The 22,161-nt window shown below is 45.0% G+C and overlaps 1 protein-coding gene across 1 annotated transcript in view; it reads right to left on the minus strand.

Moving 5' to 3' along the window:
* Positions 1–286: 286 nt before the first annotated feature.
* OVGP1 (oviductal glycoprotein 1) overlaps positions 287–22,161 on the minus strand; it is a 28,255-nt gene continuing 6,380 nt past the window's right edge. The window contains exons 3-14 of the mRNA XM_041755285.1: positions 20,810–20,880; positions 20,321–20,423; positions 18,120–20,175; positions 11,535–12,185; positions 10,481–10,537; positions 10,082–10,247; positions 9,489–9,613; positions 7,721–7,829; positions 7,445–7,630; positions 5,606–5,722; positions 2,145–2,280; positions 287–1,007 (exon numbers count right to left, since the gene is read on the minus strand). Of these exons, the coding sequence (XP_041611219.1) occupies positions 637–1,007; positions 2,145–2,280; positions 5,606–5,722; positions 7,445–7,630; positions 7,721–7,829; positions 9,489–9,613; positions 10,082–10,247; positions 10,481–10,537; positions 11,535–12,004 (1,737 nt within the window). The 5' untranslated portion in view covers positions 12,005–12,185; positions 18,120–20,175; positions 20,321–20,423; positions 20,810–20,880 and the 3' untranslated portion in view covers positions 287–636. The remainder of the gene's footprint in view (positions 1,008–2,144; positions 2,281–5,605; positions 5,723–7,444; positions 7,631–7,720; positions 7,830–9,488; positions 9,614–10,081; positions 10,248–10,480; positions 10,538–11,534; positions 12,186–18,119; positions 20,176–20,320; positions 20,424–20,809; positions 20,881–22,161) is intronic.

Consider the following 22,161-nt stretch of genomic DNA (forward strand, 5'->3'; position numbering starts at 1 on the left):
AAGAGTAGTTCTGACATATTCATGGGAGCAGATGTTACACAGGAGTGAAATAAGAGGATTGTGGGAACTGCCCTGGAAGAGATTCTGGCTCTGACCACCACTGAGGGGAGTAGTTATTCAAGGCAGAGAGGGAAGCACATAATCCACACTGGAAACATCAGCATGGGCTAGACACAAACTTCCTCCTTCCAAAAAAGCAGTAGGGGAAAATGAACTTGAAAGCAGATGCTGACAATTGCATTGCACAGGTCATTTCAAGAAAAGAACTCCAGAGAACTCAGACAGATTTTTCTGTTTCCAGTTTATTCAACAGAAAAGAGATGAACTCACTAGCTTTGGGGCCTGCTCGTACTCATGAATGGTTTATGCATGTCTGAGTAAAAGCTCCTGTTGGGGGACCTACAAGAAAAGTCAAGGGTTTTCCCCAGCTTCTGCCTTTAACAAGGCTAAGGTACTTGACCCACAGCAGAGTTTCCTGGGTTTTTCTTTCTCTAGAGAGCACTTGTTGGAAGGGTCATTGAGTTGACAGAGGAATAATTTCCTTTAATGGGAACACAGGGTTGTCAAAATCAGGAGGAATGTGTCCTGGGGCTAGATGACAGGGCCGGAGGATGGCCTCTTGCTTTTGGCTTCCATCTAAAGATCAACATAACCCAACAGGGGGTCAGTGTTCACCTCAGAAGTCAAATTCTCTCCTCTAAGAATCTTGGTCTGCCCATCAGGAGTGACTTTCATCTTTCCAGAGGGGATAGTCATCATTTCCGGAGCTACTACCCTCTTTACAAAGGGCTTATCCTTCTTTACAGAGGTCAATAATTGCATGGAAATCATAGTCATTTCTCCAAGGGTCACGGTCTCTCCAACAGTCTCAGTCTTCCCTTCCAGAGCCACAGTGTGCCTTACAAAGGATGCAGTTTTGCTCGTAGGGCTCACAGTCCCACCTCTGTGGCTTGCAGTAGTAGTATTTTGAGACTTTCCATGCGTATTAGTAGCTGTAGACTTTCCTCCTAGGAATGAAAACCTCATATCAGTGATCAATACTTTGGTTATGGTTGGCCTTTCAGGGCCAGTTTTTGGAGAATCCATAGCAGTTTAGAGACAAAATTTTGGAGAAAAGAGTTGAGTTGAACTCTAGAGAAAATAATCAGAACAGGATGAGTCTTCTACTGCTTCCTTCCCATCCTATGAATTACTGGCAGGACTACAACCACTCCAGGGCTGAAGTACCTGCTCCCAAAATACAGAATTGAAGGATTTCATAATACACCCACTTGTGGGCATAGACAAAAACCTACCACATAGAAGCCCTGCTCCCTCACCTCATTGTGTTAACGTGAACCCAGGTACCCATAAGCACTCAGCAGATTTCCTACATTGCTGGTGAATGAACCCAGGGAGCCTGCCAGTTTTCAATGCTTAAAGCCTCACTTAGACTTTACTGATTATACCTTCAGCAAGACCTTGCTGCCCCCACAGCCTAATAACAGAAAACCCCATTGTCCCCTATCATAGAAGGCACCAGCAACAATGCTGAGGGCAAGGAGGCCAACCTCAACAGCATTTTGTAAAGAACTGGGTTGGAGTCCCCTCTCCCCTCCTGACTAGCAGTGTTAGCTTTTAGAGTCCCAGTTTCTTTTTCCATAAAATGATGGTTATAAATATCTCAAAGGATGTTTCTTTTTTTCTTTTTTTTTTTTTTCAAAGGATGTTTCAGCTCTAGCATGCCAGGTTCCATCTCCTAACTACCAGGGCAGTCTCTACTATCAAAGAGATGTCAAAAGAAATCTGACTTCCTCTTCTGGCCCTTGTCCCATGAAAGCAGGAGGAAGCAACAGAGAAATAAACTGACCTATATCAAACACTAACTCTGAGCCAGTAGTTTTCATTCCTTATCTCATTTAGTTCTTGTAATAATGTCATGAGTATAAGGATCATTCCCATTTTACAGATAGGGAAACCAAACCTCAGATGGGTCAAATGGAGCATGCCTCTAAACCAAGAAAATGGACTGGCCTGACATCAAAGCTTATTCTCTTACCTTGATGTCATGCTGCTTCACTAAAGCTTGTGGATTGAACAGAAGGTACCCAGCCAGACCCTAGTTATACAACTTCCAACCCCAGTTCCAGGCCATAGCTACTCACCAGCCTGCACCAGGAGACTATGCAGCTTGTGGACTAGGGGGAAAGGCCCAGTGCGACAGAAAGTGCCCTTGGCATCATCCAGGTCCAATGTCCATACCATGGCTCCCCCAAAATGCTCTTCCTTTATGAACATTGCCTGAAAAAGCAGTAGTCAGTCAACCTGCTATGCTGGGCATCCCCAGATTGGGGACAATGTCAAAACACCAAAGATGGACCCTCAGGAAACATTGCAGGAACAGGACAGCCTGTATTGGAATCTAGCCTTACAACTTACTAGCTGAGCGATCTTGAAACCTTATGTGTCTAGTTGCCTCATATGTAAAAAGGAGATAATAACATTTACGAAATTTTTAAGGTCCAGAGAATTCCTACATGTGACATGCTACAGAATGGATGGAACTCAAAGACATTACTCTGAGTGAAAGAAGCCAGTCACAAAAGGACAAATACTGTATGCTTCCACTCATAGGAGGTACTTGGAGTAGTCACATTCCTATCAATGGAAAGCAGAGCAGTAATTACCAGGGGCTGGAGGAGAGGGGGATGGGGTTTCAGTTTGGGAAGATAAGACAGTTCTAGAGATGGAAGGTGGTGATAGTTATACAACACTATGAACACGCTTAGTGCTACTGAACTGGATGTCTAAAAATGGGTTAAACAGCAAATTCTGTTATGCATATTTTGCCACAAGTTTAAAAATTTTTTTTTTTTTTAAAGAATCCCTACATATAAAACATTTGGAGCAATACCTTGCATGTAGTAAATGTTCATAAATATTAAAAACTATCTCACCAAGATCTCAATGATAATCACCCCGATAAGCATTCTAAATCATAGATATTGCTATGTTACTTTAAAATCACTTCCACATAAACCACATCTTCTTTCGAAAGAAGATGTGGTATATCTATACAATGGAATATTCCTCAGCCATTAGAAATGACAAATACCCACCATTTGCTTCAACATGGATGGAACTGGAGGGTATTATGCTGAGTGAAGTAAGTCAATCGGAGAAAAACAAACATTATATAGTCTCATTCATTTGGGGAATATAAAAAATAGTGAAAGGGAATAAAGGGGAAAGGAGAAAAAATGAGTGGGAAATATCAGAAAGGGAGACAGAACATGAAAGACTCCTAACTCTGGGAAAAGAACTAGGGGTGGTGGAAGGGGAGGTGAGTGGGGGGTGGGGGTGACTGGGTGACAGGCACTGAGGTGGGCACTTGATGGGATGAGTACTGGGTGTTATTCTATATGTTGGCAAATCGAACACCAAGAAAAAATAAATTTATAAAAAAAATAAAAAATAAAAAATAAAATAAAATCACTTCCATAGGGGCGTCTGGGTGGCTCAGTGGTTGAGCATCTGCCTTTGGCTCAGGGCATGATCCAAGGGTCCTGGAATCCAGTCCCACATCAGGGTCATGCAGGGAGCCTGTTTCTCCCTCTGCCTGTGTCTCTGCCTCTCTCCATGTGTCTTTCATGAATAAATAAATAAATAAAATCTTAAAAAAAAATAAAATAAAATCACTTCCACATACCTTATCTCACAGTGACACTACAAAGAAGAGAGAAATCATTTTCACAGATAAGAAAACAAAGGCTTTGGTCCATGATTTTTAAAACCTCAGATATAACTAAATGGCAGGGTTTAGACTCAAGTCCTGGTCCTATTACTACTATGCTCATATTCTCTGTCATGGTTGATGGAAAAGATAGACATCACACCCAAATAGCTGCAAGACTTAGCCAAATCAGTTGGCTACTTTCTGGGATTTATTTTCCCCAAATGTGATATAAAAGGAAGGAGGGACCCAATTAGATCAGCTGAAACTGTGAAGATCCTGAGTTTTTATCCTGCATATACTAATAGGTTAGCCTTCCAGTTTTATGTGTACATATGCACACACACATGCACACATGTGCACACGGTCTCTGGGTCAGAGAATAGACCATTACTCACAGCAACAGAACAGTCAAAATGGCACCTTGACTTCAGTCCCCATGTTCCAGTTGCCCAGTTGCCCATGTCATCCAACATGGCGAAAGCCAGACAGTCACTCACACGTGCATCAAGGTCTGCAGTACAGGAGAAGGATCCTAAAATCATGAGACTTGAGCTTATCTAGAACAGCTGGCAAATCAGACCCTTATCCTCTCTGGAGACATTAGGAGCTTCACTGGAATGTAGACAAATCCTCCCTGGGAAGGGGACCTGTTCAATCTCTGAAAGTCAGCAAAGGCTCTGGAGGAGGAGGAAAGGCTGCTTACTATTTTTATTGGAGCTGGTCTGCTCCCTTTGCTCAGAATGCCCAGACAGTGCAGGAACACTGAGAAATCCAGGGAAAATTATCTGTATCACCTACAGTAGGGGAGACTATGATATCTATCTAATAAGCCCGATATTCTTGCAGTTTCCAAGTTCTGAAAATTTCTCATTCAAAAACTACCTCCTCTTCCAATCACCTAGTCCAGACTCTCATTATCTTACCTACACACCTTGTGCTCCTCAGAGCTTCTAAAATGCCAAAGTGATTACAGCAGGACCATATGGGGACACACTAAAAACAATTTCCAGATTCTTTCTGAGACCTGCTGAATATTCAGGGGCGGATCCCAGACCTACATTTATCAAGTCTCAGGTGATTCCAGAGCAGAGGAAGTTTCAGAAATCACGAAAGTATGTCATTTCTGGTTTAATTCATTATAGAGCTCTGCCCCACTCAACTTCATTCGACATTGCTTGCACCAGAGGACGTGGTGGTCACACTTAGGTTCTAAAGTTTTCAAACTTGCAGGTCATATGCTTGCTCAGAAACCTGATTTTGCCTTAAAATGCCTGCACGAAGAGGACCAAACACACCTTCAGCAGTATTCAAGTCCCTCTGTAAACCAGTGTGCATTTGACCGCCTTCTCTTATACTTGACAGAAATTCTCTACCTCATCCAAATTCTTCTTTGAACCTACTTTGAATGGGCTTTCAGTACCCACACTGAGCCTGTCCACATGTCATTACCTCCTCCTGCTGCTCACCTACCTCAGGAAGCCCTCCCTGACTTTCTACCCCAACACATATCAGTGATATTCATGGAACACTTAGCAGGATCTACCTCGTATTGATATTTATCTGTTACAAAGTTATCTGGTCCAAACAGAAAGGAAGAAACTGTTGCCAAAAATTTGTGTAAACTGAGAGAAATAATTTCTACCCTCAACACTGAGATTTCTTCTCTTCAAAAGGAGAGGGTTAGTTGGATTGATGGAATTAGGAGACCCCAGGTAGGTCAGGTATGCCTGAGATTCACCTGATTTAGTCAACCTCACCTTTTTATCCTCCACATGCACACACATACACACACACACACACACACACACACACACACAGACTGTACAGGTAAAAGCCTCATGAAGCCAGAAGGAAATTATATGCTACAGCAAGAAAGAACCAAGGTCTTACCTTGGAACTGAAGCTTTTGGCATCATCATAGCCAACCCATACCTTCCCCTTGTAGGCATATGGGACCTGCTGAAAATCAATCCAGCGCTTTGTCGCTCTCTGGAGAAAGGAACAAATCTGCCAGGAGGATCACCAGGTTAGTTCTGAGAAGTGCCACAGAGTGAAACACCAGCAGGCACATGGCTCTTTTCCAGGTGGTAAAGAATCCAAGGATCCCTCACCAGGGAGTGAGAAGAGGCAGACCAAAGAGGGAGAGGAAAGTTACTCACAAAGGACCTTCTTTTTTTCCTGAACAAATTTCTACTAGAACAGTTCCTTTCTCTAATGTCCATAATACAAAGAGAGAACCAAGGAGTGGCTGACATCCTTAGAAACCAAACCCTCTGCCTGTGTCTCTGCCTCTCTTTCTCTCTGTGTGACTATCATAAATAAATAAATAAAAATTAAAAAAAAAAAAAAAAAGAAACCAAACCAGGCTTTGCTAAATAATGCCAATACCACACTACCAACAGTAACCTATCTGACCTCAACCAAACCTGTATCTTATCCAAAGAATTACCATAAGCAAACCTTTCCTTTCTTCATTAGAAATCAGCATGAAGGTCCCAGTCTTGGTAATTATCCAACTAGCATGCAAACCTCTAATAAACTTAAAGTTCTCAAAGGTATGGAGAACTGGATTGTTACAATCACTTGAGCATCTGAGTGTCTACTGGGTGCCTGGCCTTGTGCTGGAAACTGTATGCCATAAAGAAGTAGAAGCATTCAAGCCAGTTGCAGAATCTGTCTGAGGCCTTTTCTTTTCTCTTCTTTTCATTTTCCTTTTTTTTTTTCTTTGTTCCTTAAAGGTTCTATCAGTATCTCTTTGGCCTGTAATGTCCTTCAAGAACATTATCTCAACTACACCATCACTCCTAACCATGCCTCACAGGATTAGCAGGAAAACATCTCCAGCCAGCCAGCACAGAGCAGAGACTAGGTACCTCTGCTCCTACCTCAGTACAGAGCAGAGACACTGTACCTCTGCTCCTACCTACAGCACCCACATACACTGTGTGTTCCTACCTACAGCACCCACATACACTGTGTGCCTCAGGACCTGTTGTCCTCTGCCTGCAAGGCCCTTCCCTTCCCTTGCTCCTGCCCATCAGGATTATTCTTGTGTTTCGGAGCTCTACTCTAAAGCTACCTGCTCCATGAAACCTTTCCACACCCCCTACATTTCTTATATCCCCTTGGATCCATGTCTCTTTCCTCCACTCAGTAGCAAGCTTCATTGAGATGGAGAATAAGAGAATGGAATTAGGGTAAGAAAAAAGAATCTGTAGTAGGGAATGTCTTGGAATTGCTTCAAAATAACCTAGTAGTGGGAAGGAGGGAGAGGAGTCAGGGGGTGAAGATGAAACAAGATTGTCTAGGAGTGGTTAGTGACTGAAGCTGGTGAGGGATGGGTGGTAGTGGGGGAAAGGAAGAAGCGCTTATACTATTCTTATACTTTTGCAAATGTTTGAAATTATATATATTTCAACTATTAGTTATTTTTATTTAGGCCAGAGAGTAGTAAATCAGGACTGACTTGTATAAGAGTTAAGATTCTTTTGAGGAGTCCCCTTCCACTTAGACTCCACCCAGCCCGTCATCCCTTACAAAAGACTCAAATAATTTCCCCTGAAGATAAAGCAAACATCTCAGATAGTGAATTTCTCTTGCTCTAGTAAACTGCTTCTTTGTCCTGTCTCCAGAGCCCTCATCCTTGCCTCTGCCCAGTTGTCCTTGCTCTTGCCCCAGGAGAGGATGTAGAAGCCCTAACTAATAGACAGAGGTCCCTATTTCTGTCACCTCATAATAAGCCAAGAAACCAGGGTGCTTGGTGTACATTCCTGGAGATGCGGGTCCCACAGCTTTGGCCTGCAGCCCATTCTTAGAGGCTTTAAGGAGGTGATAGGTACGTCCATAGGTGGGGAATCCCATGAGGAGCTTCTCTGGGGGTGCCCCCAGCTTTCGCCAGTAATTCATGGCATATGCCTGCAGGAAGAGCACAAACCCCTCCGTGTTGCTGAGGCCCACTGGCCTGGGTTTAGGGTAGTGTCTGGGCCCCTTGAGATCTTTCCTTACCGAAGAGCTGGGGTCTCCAGGCAGAGAGAACAGGGGGCTGTTGTGTCCTGTGAACTTTTCCCAGCTTCCATGAAAGTCATAAGACAAGACATTGATAAAATCCAGGAGTCTGCAAGGGCAGCAGGAGGAGATACACAGATTAGGCTAACTAGATTTTCAAGTCAGGTCACCAGAGGACTAACTGGCTAACTAGCGGTGCACTACCCACCCAAATTTCCCTCCCATTTCAGCCCAGCCTGCCTGCCCCTCTGTGCCATCTACTTTGCTGCCACCACAGCAAACTCTTAGTTAGGGACCACTGTGCATTAGGACCCATGCCATCTTGAGAGCTTCCATGGAAGGAGGCAAGAGCCAGACAAGAAAATACATTCATGGGGTACATGGGTGGCTCAATTGTTTGAGTGTCTGCCTTCAGCTCAGGTCATGATCTCAGGGTCCTAAGATCAAGCCCTGTAATGGGCTTTGCCCTCAGTGGGGAGTCTGCTTCTCCTTCCTCCCTCTGCCCCACCCCCAACTTGTGCTTTCTCTTTCTCAAATAAAAATCTTTAAAAAAAATTTTTTTTAAAGAAACAATTTATTCATGGGATTCATGGTATCCCTGGGTGGCTGAGCAGTTTACCACCTGACTTTGGCCCAGGGCATGATCCTGGGGTCCCAGGATCGAGACGCACGTCAGGCTCCCTGCATGGAGCCTGCTTCTCCCTCTGCCTGTGTCTCTGCCTCTCTTTCTCTCTGTGTCTCTCATGAATAAATAAACAAAAATCTTAAAAAAAAAAAAAAAAAACAAGAAACACATTTATGCCTGACATAAGGGCTAACAGGTTGCATAAATTGTCCTGAAGAAAGCAGTACTGCCCCACAGCAGCCAAAGAGCTTCTGTCCTTCCATCATTCAAGGCTCCAATGAAACCATGTCTTCCAGAACACTTTCAGAATGAATAAGTGTAAGTAAGCACTTCCCGGGTCACAGGCGTAAAGGTGTACAAGGATTCCACCATTTAATTTTAATCTGGTACCATTTTAGAGCTGAAGACATTGGGCCTCTGACAGGCTCACTAACTTGCCTAAGGTCACCCAGCTGGCTGATGGCCAGACTCCCTCAATCTTGCCTGGCTATCAAGACCAGTGCTGACAAACTCTAGGCCCCATGGGGTATCTCCCCTGTGCCCCACACTGAAACCGGGCTCCCTGGTGTAATCACACAGAAACACCCCATCTTCTCTTTTGTTCTGCATGGAGCCTCAGCTCCTCATTTGTAAATACTCAATTTCTGAGGTTTGAGGGAATTAGCCCAGAGCTGGCATGTCCAGAAGGAGTGAGTTAGGAGCTATTCTTTGTAACTTTTGCACAGAGACCCATGCTTGGATAGCTGGGCCGGCTTGGGCATTCCTACTTTTGTTTTTGTGGCAGTGGTTGATTACTCATCTGCTTCTCTGATGCCAGCCACATGCTGCACAATGTTTTTCTACAGCTATCCCCTGGGGCAGCAGAGGCCAGGCCTGTGGTGCACTTTCCCGTGAGACCCAGCAACGGGCTTTGCGGAACACGCTACCCGAGATGATGGGGCTGTGAGGACTGGTTCTACACCTCCCTCTGATCTCCTAGAGAAAGCCTAGGCTATGTGGAACTAACCCTTGTCCCCACCCACACTCCTCACCTGGCACCCTTACATGGAGAGCTCACAGGCAATGCTTAGGCAGTGCTATGGTTCTGAGCGTGATCTGCTCCCTCCCCTCCAACATCCTGTCCCATCAGGCAGACCCACTCACTTTCCTAGAAGGTGCACATCATAAGCTATTTGTATGATGTGTGGGTCCCCAGAGACAGCAGCAGAGAGCAGCAGCCTTGGACGCATGTCAAGCTTCACCTCATTCTGGAAGGCAAATAGGAGCTCCTGCCAAGAAAGAGGTTGATGCTGAGACACAGACCAAACAGTCGGGGAACAAAAGGATCATCCAGGAAAGCTTTATTTACGGAGCTCAAGCCAGGCTCTGAGGACACAGAGGTGAGTCAGACAGGGGCCCTGCCCCCAGGCTCCTGAAGAGATGGTCTTGAGCCAATGTGGTAAGTGACTGAATGGAGGGGTAGAGGGGTGGCAGGCAAGGTCAGGAGCACAAGTTGCAGACTGCCTGCCTGGGGGAGGCCAGGACCTTGTGCAGAGGAGGTGTCACTTGGGCCACAGGGCTGGAGCAGGACCTGGATGTGACAGAAAGAGATACCACAAGACTCCTGCTCTTTTGCCTGACACTTCTAGTTTGATGGCAGTAAAAGAACATTCTGCTCTTCTTATGCCATGAGCCCAGATATGATTTTAAAAAACAGAATCACTGCAGGGTCCTGGTACTGTGAAACTTGGCCTTACTTTGATTAAGAGGAGAAAAGTCCGCCGATCACTCATGGGGCTGCCTCTTAGTCCAGGGTACAAGAAGAAGAGGTCCAGACCATCAAAATTATATGTCCTCAGTAACAATATAACTGAATGGATAAACTTTTTCCGGTTGGATAATGTGGACAGCATAGTGGTGAACCTGCAGGAGACCCCGGGTGAGGCAAGGAAGGAAGTGAGGCAAGGTCTGCGGTTCCTGCAGGACCACAACTTCCACACAACCCCTGGGTTTGTGCCCTGTGGAGGGCACACAGGTATGGCCGGAGGAAAGGAGGGCAGGCCTTGGAATCCCTCAACCCTTCTTAGAAGCCCCTCCCAGCAATGGGGACCGGGATTGGGGAATTCAAGCAGCAGGGAGGGGATGCAGAGTCTCACTTGGATGTGCCAAAGTCCCAGCCACCGATGGACAGCAGTGTTCTCAGCTCCCTATTCCTATGATGTGAGATAGAGGGAGATGAGCTGGTCCCCATTCCAGTGGGTCCCTGGGGAACAGTGGAAAGTGTGGGGAAGGAGAGAAGTGAAAGGGGAAGGCAGGTGGAGGGATGAAGAGAGAAGAGCAGAGCAAAATACCTGGAATAAAAGAAAGGAAAAGAGGGTCTAGTAATCAAGCAAGCCATGGATCATCACAACCTGGGACCCACTCCCCTCACCAAATGTCCAGAGTCCACAAAACTCCCCTACATCCCTGTGATGCTCCCATGTAGAGGAAAAGAGAGAGTAATCTAAAATATTTCTCTTCACTGTTTTCTTAGTTGACAAATATTTATTGAGCAATTACTACATGCCATTGACTGCTTTAGGTGCTTGATTGAGATAAAACAGAGAGCGAGACAGACAAGCTCCTTGCTCTCAGGGAGCTTGTGTTCTAATGACAAGGATTTTTACCTTGGCCATGTATAACCACTAATGTAATGGCAGACCTCCCCTTGGACAGGGAGAGAACCCAGGAGTTCTGGCGTCAGGAATATCTAAGCAAGCACTTACTGAGCACCAATTGTGTGCAAAGCATTCACCTAGCCGCTGGTGTACAAACATATTGGAGACCCTGCTCCTTCCCTTGCGGGGCTCATTGCCTGGGGGATGCAGGTGACAAATGGTGATAAAGACACTAGCAGTTGTGATATGCAGGCTCTCCTTGAAGCATTCTAACAGCATTAGTACATGAACTCTACCCCCCACTGGCTTGAAGGGTAAGTTGAGGGTTGCCAGGCAGAGGCAACAAAGACCTCACAAGGGCAAGGTGGCAAGAATGAGCTCAGAGTGTTATTCAATGGGGAGTTCTCAGGCAGGGATGCTCCCGAGGGACCTCGAGAGGAGGTTAGGGCCAGAAGAATCAGAAGAAAGTTGATGAGTAACAAGAGAAATAGGATTAATTTTCTTCTGTCTGTAAAATCTGAAAATACGATCCCCACATGCAGTATGAACACACCTCTCCTTGAGCTTGTTGAACTCTGGGTAGACAATTTTCCCTTTCTGGGAAGTCATAGCAACAATCTGATTGTTTTCCATGGTGGCAAAGGCAAAGATCAGGTGGGTGCAGAGAAAGGGGTCCAGGTCATGGGGCAAGACGGAGGCAGGCCCAGGGCGACTCTGTGCCCAGCTGGCAAAATAACACACCAGTTTGTGGGCTGCGCCTGGCAAGGGAGAACACAGGTCAGCTAGCACAAACCAAGGGAGGAGTTGGAGCTCAGCTTCCACAGACAGCTGTGAACACAGCCCAGGTGGCCAGGCCACCGTAACATCCCCCTTACAAACACAGCCCAAAGCTACACTGAGGTCTGGTCCCCCCTCTGCCCCTACTGCCAACACCCCAGAGGGAAAAGAATGCCTTCTGGAATCCTGATCAGAATGGATCCTCAACTCTGGATCATGGCACACAGAGCGACACAGGGCACACATGACTGAAAATCCTCCGCTGAACTGCAGCAGATCAATGATCCCTGACACAGGAGCAGGGCAGGGAGGAGCTGCAGGAGGTACTCAACACAGAGCGCGTCCCAGCCAAAGAGGGCTCTCCCTGGCTCTGGAGAGGAGGATGCAATTTCCTTACCATCATGGTGTTTCAGCACAAGAAGCAGCCCTGCAGGAAACACAGGATGGAGTCACACTCAGATTCACATGCACACCCAGAGTGACGTGCGCCAGCCCCCCTCCAGTTCACCGGTGCACCAGCCAACTGAGCCCCATAGCCAGACACAGACGCACAAATGGAGACATGCTCTGTTCACTTGTTTCCTCTTTTCTAAGTGGAGCCAGTAGAGCCAGATCTATCGAGGCTCCTATTCACCGCAACAAACACCATATGGATACACACGGTTATCACTGGGACAAGATAACATAGAAGTTCTAGCAAAAGCTCTGGGCCAGTGGCTCTCACCCCGGCAACAAGTATAACAAGTAGTGATGTTCTGGCTCCTCCCCTAGAGATTCTGACTTCACTGGTCCAAGGTGGAACTGGGAATAAAGATATTTAATGGGCAGCTGGATTTGAGGACCGCTGCTCAGACCACTCCTGCCTGAGCCTCTCCGGTCCTTCACTATGTCCCATCCCACCTCCACCTAATCCAACCCTGCTGCTTCTCAGGTACTCGAGAGGTGACAAACGTTGGAAGCCTGGTATCGTGGGGGCTGGGACCTGCCACACTCACCGACCCACAGCAACAGCCTGCCCATCTCAAAGGTCTGAGAGCTGCAAGGCTAGGGCTCGAGCCTCTTTATAGGAGCTTCCCTGGGCACAGCCCTGGGACAGTGCTGGCAGAGCCCAGACAGACACAAAAGCCGGGTCAGTGATTAATGGGCCCGAGTCACAGTGACCCTAGCACCTCCCATCCTCCCTCTCCAGCAGAGCTGAAGCTTTCAGAGCCAACAAAGAAATAGCTTGATCTGATACTGGCACATGGTGGATGTCGCCAAGGGCCATGGCGAGGGCAGGGCAGGGCTCAGCTCTATTCCTGGTATTTGCCTCCCATGGACTGAGTATGAAGAGTAAATCCTGTATGGAGGCAGTAATTCCACTGTTATCAGATTATTGGTTAGGGAAGCAGCGTAATATAAAGGATAGAAGTTCCAGCTTTGGACCTAGACAGGCTAAGGTTTGAATCTCAGTGTCATCAGTTAGAAGTTTTATAATTGTGGGTGTTACTTAGATCTTTGAGCTGCAGCTTCCATACTTGTAAAATAGAGATAACAGCTCATACTCACCTCATAAGGTTTTATAGAAATTGAAAAGATAATGTATGAAAAATGGTTAGTTCAGGAATTTGGTGTCATACGGGCTCAGTAAACAGTAGCTGTTACTAGGGACGCCAATAGAGCTGCCCCACAGAGTGAGGTTCTCAAACTCACGTGCTGACACTTGCCAGGCAGGTAACGTTCAGGTAACATAAATGAGTGAAGTGGACACAGTAGAATAGCTCACTCTCCACTTTATTAGAGGAATAGTTCAAGCCCAGTGATACACACCAACTAACACAAAGCCTCTTGGTCAGGAGACAACAGAGCAGGGACTGCACTCCAAGTAGTCACCAATGGCTGCCATGTAGTGGAATAGACCTCATATTGGAAGATGTCTCAACTTCTCAAGAAAAGACAAAAATCTGATTTTTTGTGGGAGTCGAGAATGTTTGAGCCAGTATATGAATGAGCCAGGGCTAGAATGTGTTATGAACCTAAGGAACATAAGAAGTATAATTCTGGATACCTGAGGGCCAATATTTTAAAAATACAATGTGAAGAATAAAGAAAATAGATCCGTAGCCAGATGCTTTTATGTTCTACCAATGTTCTTTTTCTGCTACAGAGGATCTCAGATCATGAGTAGGTCCCACATTTCAGGGTTTGAGTCTCAATCATGAAGGACTAGAAACTGGGTGCCCATCTTCTCAGAAGACTGAGAGCTCACCTAGTCCACATGACACTGAGGGACTAACCAGATGTCAATATAATAAATGACACAGGGAAGTATAATGACTAGTGGTGGAATTTACATCACTTCCGGTATGAAGAAATCATAAAAATCGTTTTTTTAATCAGATTGCTGTGATATCATGTGATAAAAGCATTAAATGGTATAGAATGGTTACACAAAGGATATTTCAGTAAAACCCTAGGCAAGCCCGATGGAACACCCCACCTAAAAATACTGTTCCATTTGTTCATCCATCTTTGCTTCCTTTAAGTACTAAATGAGTATTTGTTGAGCATATGCCAGGCCCTGCTAGACACTCGATACAACGGTGAGCAAGACATAGTTTCTGCTCTCAGGGAGCTTCTAGTGAACAGACTGATCATATACTCAAGAGCTAGTGTATGTCTCCCTCCTAGAGAAGTATGTGTCTCTCATCTCTCCTGGATAGGGGCAGTGGGGAAAATAGGAGTTTTGCTGCTAAACAGACTTGAGATCCAACTCTTACTGTGCACCAATCCTGGGGCCACTTGAGTCCTACTTGCACGCCCAGTGTCACATTCCATTCCTTGGGCTAAGAGTACCTTGCATCAGGAGACGATCAAGCAAGCCTCTTGAGCAACAATGGGTCAGGCTGGGCAACAACTTGTGCCACTGGTTACATTTCTCCTGGTCTGGTTTCTAACACTAATGACTGTGCTCTTAGTGGGGTTTTCCAATTCCTAGCCTGAGTCACCTAATTGTTGTTAACGGGTCTTTGCATTAATTTCTCTTCCTGTTCTGTAAACCATAGGCAATACAGTTGTTCCCCACAGCCTGGGTCCTGATTCAGTCTTGCCAGTCACCTGGAGCCCTTGTTGCCTATCTCTTAAGACCCCCTTGAAGTGAATGCCTGCCTCTCTCGACTCATAAGCTCAGGCTGCCTCAGGCTGCCTCAGGCTGCCTCCTGTCCCCCAGATTCCATAGCACTGAGATTTCCCACTAGGTTTGTGCCCTTCCATCCCAACTCCTGCCCAGCACTAGTTCTTTTTTTTTCAATTTTAGAATAATTTTCTCTGTTAAATGTACATTGGATTTTAAGATAGCCCTAACATCGGAAACATTAAAATATGAAAGAAATATACATTTTAGAATTGAGACAATATAGCAAATGGCCCCTAGATTAAAAAGGGTCCTGTGCCCCAACAAATCTGGAAAATACTCCATACTCTTTCTGTCTTCAGAAAGATTCAAAATGCACCCCTCTGTGTACTATACTTCTGGAAACGCTAGTGGTAAACAAATATGATATTGATTAACTTAGAATTTTTCTACTTCTTAGCCTTGTAATTCTTTTCCTGTTGAGCTTGTTGTAAGAAAAAATTCTCTGGACTCCATTTTGGGAAATGCTGGATTAGGGCAGATTTTGTCTGCATTGACACAGCTAATAGAATGTGTGATGCTGGAATGAGAGAAGCTTTCCATTGTTTTGCGTGAAAATACATTATCACATTGACCTTTAACAAAAAAAAAATGCCCATTTTCAGATTATGAAAACTTGATAATCCTTATTTTCACATTATGTAACTCAGAATAGTTGAACAACTTGTTCAAGCCACATACCTCAATGGTGCAACTAGGTTTTTAATTTAATACCAGAGACTGCACTCTTGACATATATATATATATATATATATATATATATATATATATATATACACACACACATATGATTCATATATGTGAGATTCATGGCCAGCACTAGTTCTTAATGCTGTCCCCAGCACAGAGTTAAAGTTGCTTGTCAGTCTGAACCGTCATCTGCACCTGGGTCAGTCCTCTGGGATCCTACTTTGCTACAGTGGGTAAGGCTGGATCTCAGACCTAACCATTCCATTCCATGCCCTGGGATGATGGAAGATAAAGAGAACACCACGATATAACAATAGATGCCTAGGAGTGACCTCTGCTTCGGTCAGTGATGACCATGCCAAGGATGGCAACTGTGACTCCATGTGTATAGCAGATGATGAATAGTAAATGCTGAATGAGGGTTATGTTCAAAGTCATTTTGCCAGGTCACTCTGTCTGCTCTCAACCCTGGAGCTCTCAGTGTCAGAAAATACAACTATTGTTATATATTTTACACACCCACCCAGATATTTGAAAATACTCCTCCCTAGTGCTTAGCTTGTTCTCATGAGAAGACATTTACAAATGTCTTTTATTTGGCTTCCTGAAGAAGTGGCCTACAGTAGTAGCAAATTCCTTGCTGTATTTTATAATACTCAACTAGATGGCAAGATCAGAGTTGAAATACTTTGGTTTTAACAAAGCATTCGGCCAAATCTTTCATGATACTCATGTGCAAATTGGACAAGTATGACCTAAACAAACCAACTTTTTTTTTTTTTTAACAGTAAGATAATGTGAGTTTTCAAAAACTAGGTTTTTCCTCTTTGCTGTCATTTTAACCACCTTGATACAGACATTTCCTTGGGTTCTCACTTCACTGCTTTCTTCTCCATCATTCAAGTGCAGGAGGAAAAGGACTGGGCAAATTTAGTTCCTACCCACTCCATTCCTCCTCACTTTCTCTAAGCCATTACAACTTTGTGAAGTTTATCTCTGTGAAGAACTTAAGCATTTATACCCACCCACCCCTATTACCCTCTAAGAAGTTACTGTTAAGAACAGTGAAGGCTTTCTCCCCACCTTACCCCAAACCCAGTAATCACATGACTACAAATTCCAATGTTTTTACTTGGGGTCATTGTGACAACAGAGCTCATGTTTGGCAAGGGTGAAGCATGGAAGCTTTACTTAAAATATTCTGTCCATATTCCTTCAAACTGCCCAGTTTCATGTGACTGCAGCTGAGCTAAACTTGCAAAGCACCAAAGTACATAATTGATTGTATTTAGTTTCATAATCAAGAACTGACCAGGACTTCTGGCAATAGCCAGTCCACCAACCCAAGTAACCCAATATTTAAATTCCATCTAGCTACTCTTAAGGGGCTAGGGAAGCACACACACAAATCCTGGGCCATGATTGATACCCTGATGCCTCACATAGTGAGATATGTCTACCTGCACATAACACACACTTCAAAAGACAGGCCAACAAAGCCTAAGCTTTTTATCTCACCAAAAAGTATTTTTGATTTTCAGATGCTGCACTTTATAAAATCTTCAGAGTCCACAGAAACAGCATTCAGAATTCCTATGTCCAGAGAATGGGATCCAGAGGCCAGGAGAGTCAGGCTGTTTTTCAGTGGGAAACATGGCTGACATTTTTCTGCAAGTCTGTGTCAGTTTTTAACTTAACTGAATTTTAAGCTCTCCATCATCCCAACTTTTTTCCATGGCATCTATGACACTCATCTTTCATATATACAATTCCATGGGCAGGGGGTATAGGGGGAGCATTACACAGGCACCAGCCAAAATTTTGAAAAGCCAGAAAAATGCATTTTTGACTCTGTTTAATGGCAAAGAGATGTGCAAAACTATGATGAGTGTCCTGACTCTTCCTTGAGGTAAGCTAAGCAGGATTTTTGTGAATGGAAGCATGCCATGAGAAAGGCAGATTAAGTTCTATAAAAAATGAAGTTGCTCCCATCTCCATGAGTAGTATATACAGCTGCCTCCAAGAATCCAGGGATGCCCACATCCCATACCTCATCCAATCACGGCCAATTTCTCATGCACAGCTACATAGGAAGCATAAAACCCTTTTGTGAACTTTTTTTTGTTTTTGTTTCTGGTAGGGGGGAGAGCTTGGGAAAGATGTAAGATGGACTTAATTCCCTCCCACCACCAAAAAATATGTATCTACACACACACACTCAGACATACCTACATATCCAATTTTAAGAAAGTTTTTCTTCCCTATGACTACAGGATCCCAGAATCCAGTCTCCCTCAGGCTGAGAGACAATGCCTATTAACTGCCCAGATCTGGTGCAGAGTATACTGTAAGGCTCCTGTGTGGTCTCACAGGCTGACAGGGGCAAAGGGAGTGGATACTCATAGGGGATTTGCTTTTTGTCTTAAATCCAATCTATTCAGAAATACTCTTAGGTCCAAGGGCTGCAAGAGGCTCTGTGGGCAGGATGTGGTGGATGACCTGATTGTCCCATCCCACTGTGGTAAGGAGAGAGATTGAGCGGGGACCACGTAGCGTCTCTCACAAAGTCTCTGTGGGCTTGGCTTCTAAACCTAAAAGAGAAAAAAGGAAAGTTTGGACATGGTGAGAGACAAGAGGAAAAGAAAAAGCAAAGGTGGAAAGGAGAGAGAATCCAAAACACCTTTCTAGATGTGTTACATGAACTTCACCAAATGCATGGCAATGTGGTTATCCACAGAGAACCTCAGCTTTTACTCAGTCCCGTGCCCTAATTCCATATAAAAGTGGTGGCTAGAGAAGGGTAGTAACATGGGCCAGGATCAGAGAGCAAATCCAAGTGAAGAAGGAAGTATAATTCCAGTACTCTGCTGCCTTTCACCCCACAGCAGGCCCATTTTATGGATGTGCCTTGTATGTGAAGAGGGCAGACTGCTCCTTTCTGGGGGATAGCTGGAACACCAGGCTGGGAAATCCCACCTGCCACCACACCCCACCTTGACCAGGGACAGAGCTGGTTGTGAGTCAGCCCCAGGAAGAGGGAGACAGTGTCAGCCTGCTGCCATCACCTAGTCCCCTTGAGTGAGACAGTGCACTCGGTGTACTTTAATGAAAACAGAAAGGATACAGCCACCCGCAGCTCTTCTCCTCAATTCCTGATGACTTACACCTCAGAAAGCCCTGAGTCCAGCACAGCGAGTGAGCAGTCCTCACTGATAGTGGCCAGGAAGGGAATTCTAGGAGAGCAAGGGGAGGGTTATGACAGGTAAAGTCACGGTCCCAAGATGAATCCCGTCCAGTTTAGTCCCCAACCCACACCCTAAAGCGACCCAGAGGAGGTTTCTTGCTCCTCACTTTGGGTTAAGGTCTGGCTACCACTCAAGTCCACATTACAAGTTCCAGGGAAAGATGAGGGAAATGCAACAAAGCCAGGTTGACAATCATCCTGGCAACTAACTACCCCATCTGGTCCCTCCTTGCAGCTTTAGCAATAACCCAGAAACACAGTTTTCCCACCCAGAGTCTCCGAAGCCCACAGTATTCATCTTTTTGGGTGTTGAGCAGGAACAAGACCATTGTTCAGCCATGTGCAGACAGAAACCACATCACCCACGAAAGGATTATTGTCTTTTTTTTTTTTTTCTTTAGGACTATAGTCTTAAGAGATCTTTAGCATTCTGAAACCTCAGCTATGGCACTGTCTGCTTTAGGAATGATCTATCTGCTAATGCTCTGCAAACATAAGCAGACCCCTGCACTGTCCCATTCATATCCAGCAGGCCCTTGGGGACAAAGGACAGTACCTATGTGGGGAAAACACCAGCCCAGTGACACATGAGTGCACAGCTGAGCTGAGGGCACACCTTGCACTCTTGGTGTCCACCAGGGAGACAGTCCCACTCTCAACACCTAGAGAAAGCAGGGAGCCCATCACAGTGGATAAGAGCATGGGTCCTGGAGTCAGCCAGACCTGGATTTGAATGCTAGTCCCTCAGACTTACACAAGCTAACCACTCTGTGCATCAGTTTCTTCTTTTGCAAAATGAGGATAATTAGTCACTGGTGGTTGTGAAAATTAATGAACGAGGTAGTTATTATTTTAACCACAAACTATGTCATCACAGGTACAGCCTCATCGCTGTGAGGGCATGAGCGCTACCCCCACTCTACAACAGAATTCTCTACATAACAATCCACTGTTATGTTCTGTTGTGGTCCACTGACTTCTGGCTGCACCCAAAACATAGGAGCTGAGGCACACATTCAGAAATCAAATCTACCAGGAAAAAAGTCATCACATTTTTCAAAGTCAAACTAAAACCACTTTTGGATCATCTCACCTTCCCACCTCACCACTGGCAGAATTTACAGAATGCTCAGGTGTGCTGCTGAGATGGAGTGGCCAGGGCTTTTTGCTTTACAGGGTCAGTGTGCTCTCATCCTCCCCCTTCCCAGAGTCAAAATGCTGTGTGAGAGGCTACCTTACCAAAAACAAAAACCTCACTCTGCTGAGGATGCCAAGCCAGGGAGGTAGGAAGGTAGCCAGAGGCAGTGCAGCCTGCAAGAGAGAAGAGGGATCTGAAACAAGACTCAGAGCCCAGCTTTGTGAAGGAGCTTCTCAAACGAAATCACCCCAAGTTCCAGAAGCACCTTAATTTGCCTTCCCAAACCCTGCTAAGGTAGTTGTGTCCTTGCCCTCATACCTTCATTTATCTTTCGGCCTCTTGTCTTTCTGGACACTAGTCACAGGCAGGTTTCAGGTATAAAGCATGAAGACAACAATTCTGGCCTCTTTGTCTACCCATCCTAGAAACGTAAAGTAAATCAGCCACCCACAAACCAACCCTTCATCTTGCTACCCACTGCACACAATGGAATCAACAGAGCTTCAATGGGAAACAGAGTGATTATGTCTCTTAAGCCACAATGACTAAGCATCTGGTGACTTTGCCTTTGTCTCTGACCCAGGAAGCCTCTTACTACCACCCTTCCACCACTGGCTCTGACTTATCCATCTGTAATGCTGGCTTGGGACAGTGGGTATCCCAGAGTAAAATTCTGTTGTCCTAGAAGGAGGAACAGGAAAAGAGCTTCACAATCCAAAAAGCAGCTGCAGGCCTCCACACTAGACTTGTGGCCAAAGGGTTCGAGCGTGGTTAGAAGTGAGGAGGGAAGGAAAGGCTGTATCTCACCTCACCGCATGAAAGGAACATGGAATCCTTGTGGGGAGAGGCCGTGACACAGATGACCTGCCCAGAGTGAGCTGTGAAGGAGAGAGAGAAGCAAGCATGACAGAGAAGCTTCAGGTATCACTACCAAGCAGCCCAGATACCACCAAGGGACCCCTTATCTCATGATGCAATTTAACACATTTTCTGAGAGATTTTTGAATCAGACTTAACCTAAGGGAAAATGTTGATGGAGTTCTAACACTAAAAGGCAGATCTGGTCTCATTCATTTGGGGAAGACAATGAATCAGTAAAGACAAGGGAAGAAAGATCATATGAGGAAAATGATCATAGGGGAAAGGAGAGAAAATGAGTGGGAAAAATCAGAGAGGGAGACAGAACATGAAAGACTCCTAACTCTGGGAAATGAACAAGGGGTGATGGAAGGGGAAGTGGGCGGGGGGATGGGGTGACTGGGTGACGGGCACTAAGGGAGGCACTTGACAGGATGAGCCCTGGGTGTTATGTTGGCAAATCGAACTTCAAAAATAAATAAATAAATACATACATACACACATACATACAACCAAAGTTCTCTTTCCTCTATCCACTGGAAAAAAAAAAACAGTCTCTTCAATAAATAGTGCTGGGAAAATTGGACATCCACATGCAGAAGAATGAAACTAGACCATTCTCTTACACCAGACACAAAGATAAACTCAAAATGGATGAAAGATCTAAATGTGAGACAAGATTCCATCAAAATCCTAGAGGAGAACACCGGCAACACCCTTTTTGAACTTGGCCACGCAACTTCTTGCAAGATACATCCATGAAGGCAAGAGAAACAAAAGCAAAAATGAATTATTGGGGGCAGCCCCTGTGGCACAGCAGTTCAGCGCCACCTGCAGCCTGGGGTGTGATCCTGGAGACCAGGGATCGAATCCCATGTCAGGCTCCCTGCATGGAGCCTGCTTCTCCTTCTGCCTGTGTCTCTGCCTCTCTCTCTCTCTCTGTGTTTGTCTCTATGAATAAGTAAATAAAATCTTTTTAAAAAATGAATTATTGGGACTTCATCAAAATAATAAGCTTCTGCACAGCAAAAGAAAAGTCAACAAAACTACAAGACAACCTGCAGAATGGGAGAAGATATTTGCAAATGACCTATCAGATAAAGGGCTAGTATCCAAGATCTATAAAGAACTTATTAAACTCAACAGCAAAGAAACAAACAATCCAATCATGAAATGGGCAAAAGACATGAATAGAAATTTCACAGAGGAAGACATAGACATGAACAACAAGCACATGGGAAAATGCTCCACATCACTGGCCATCAGGGAAATACAAATCAAAATCACAATGAGATACCACC

Source organism: Vulpes lagopus, chromosome 5, assembly GCF_018345385.1.
Source record: "Vulpes lagopus strain Blue_001 chromosome 5, ASM1834538v1, whole genome shotgun sequence".
NCBI lineage: Eukaryota > Metazoa > Chordata > Mammalia > Carnivora > Canidae > Vulpes > Vulpes lagopus.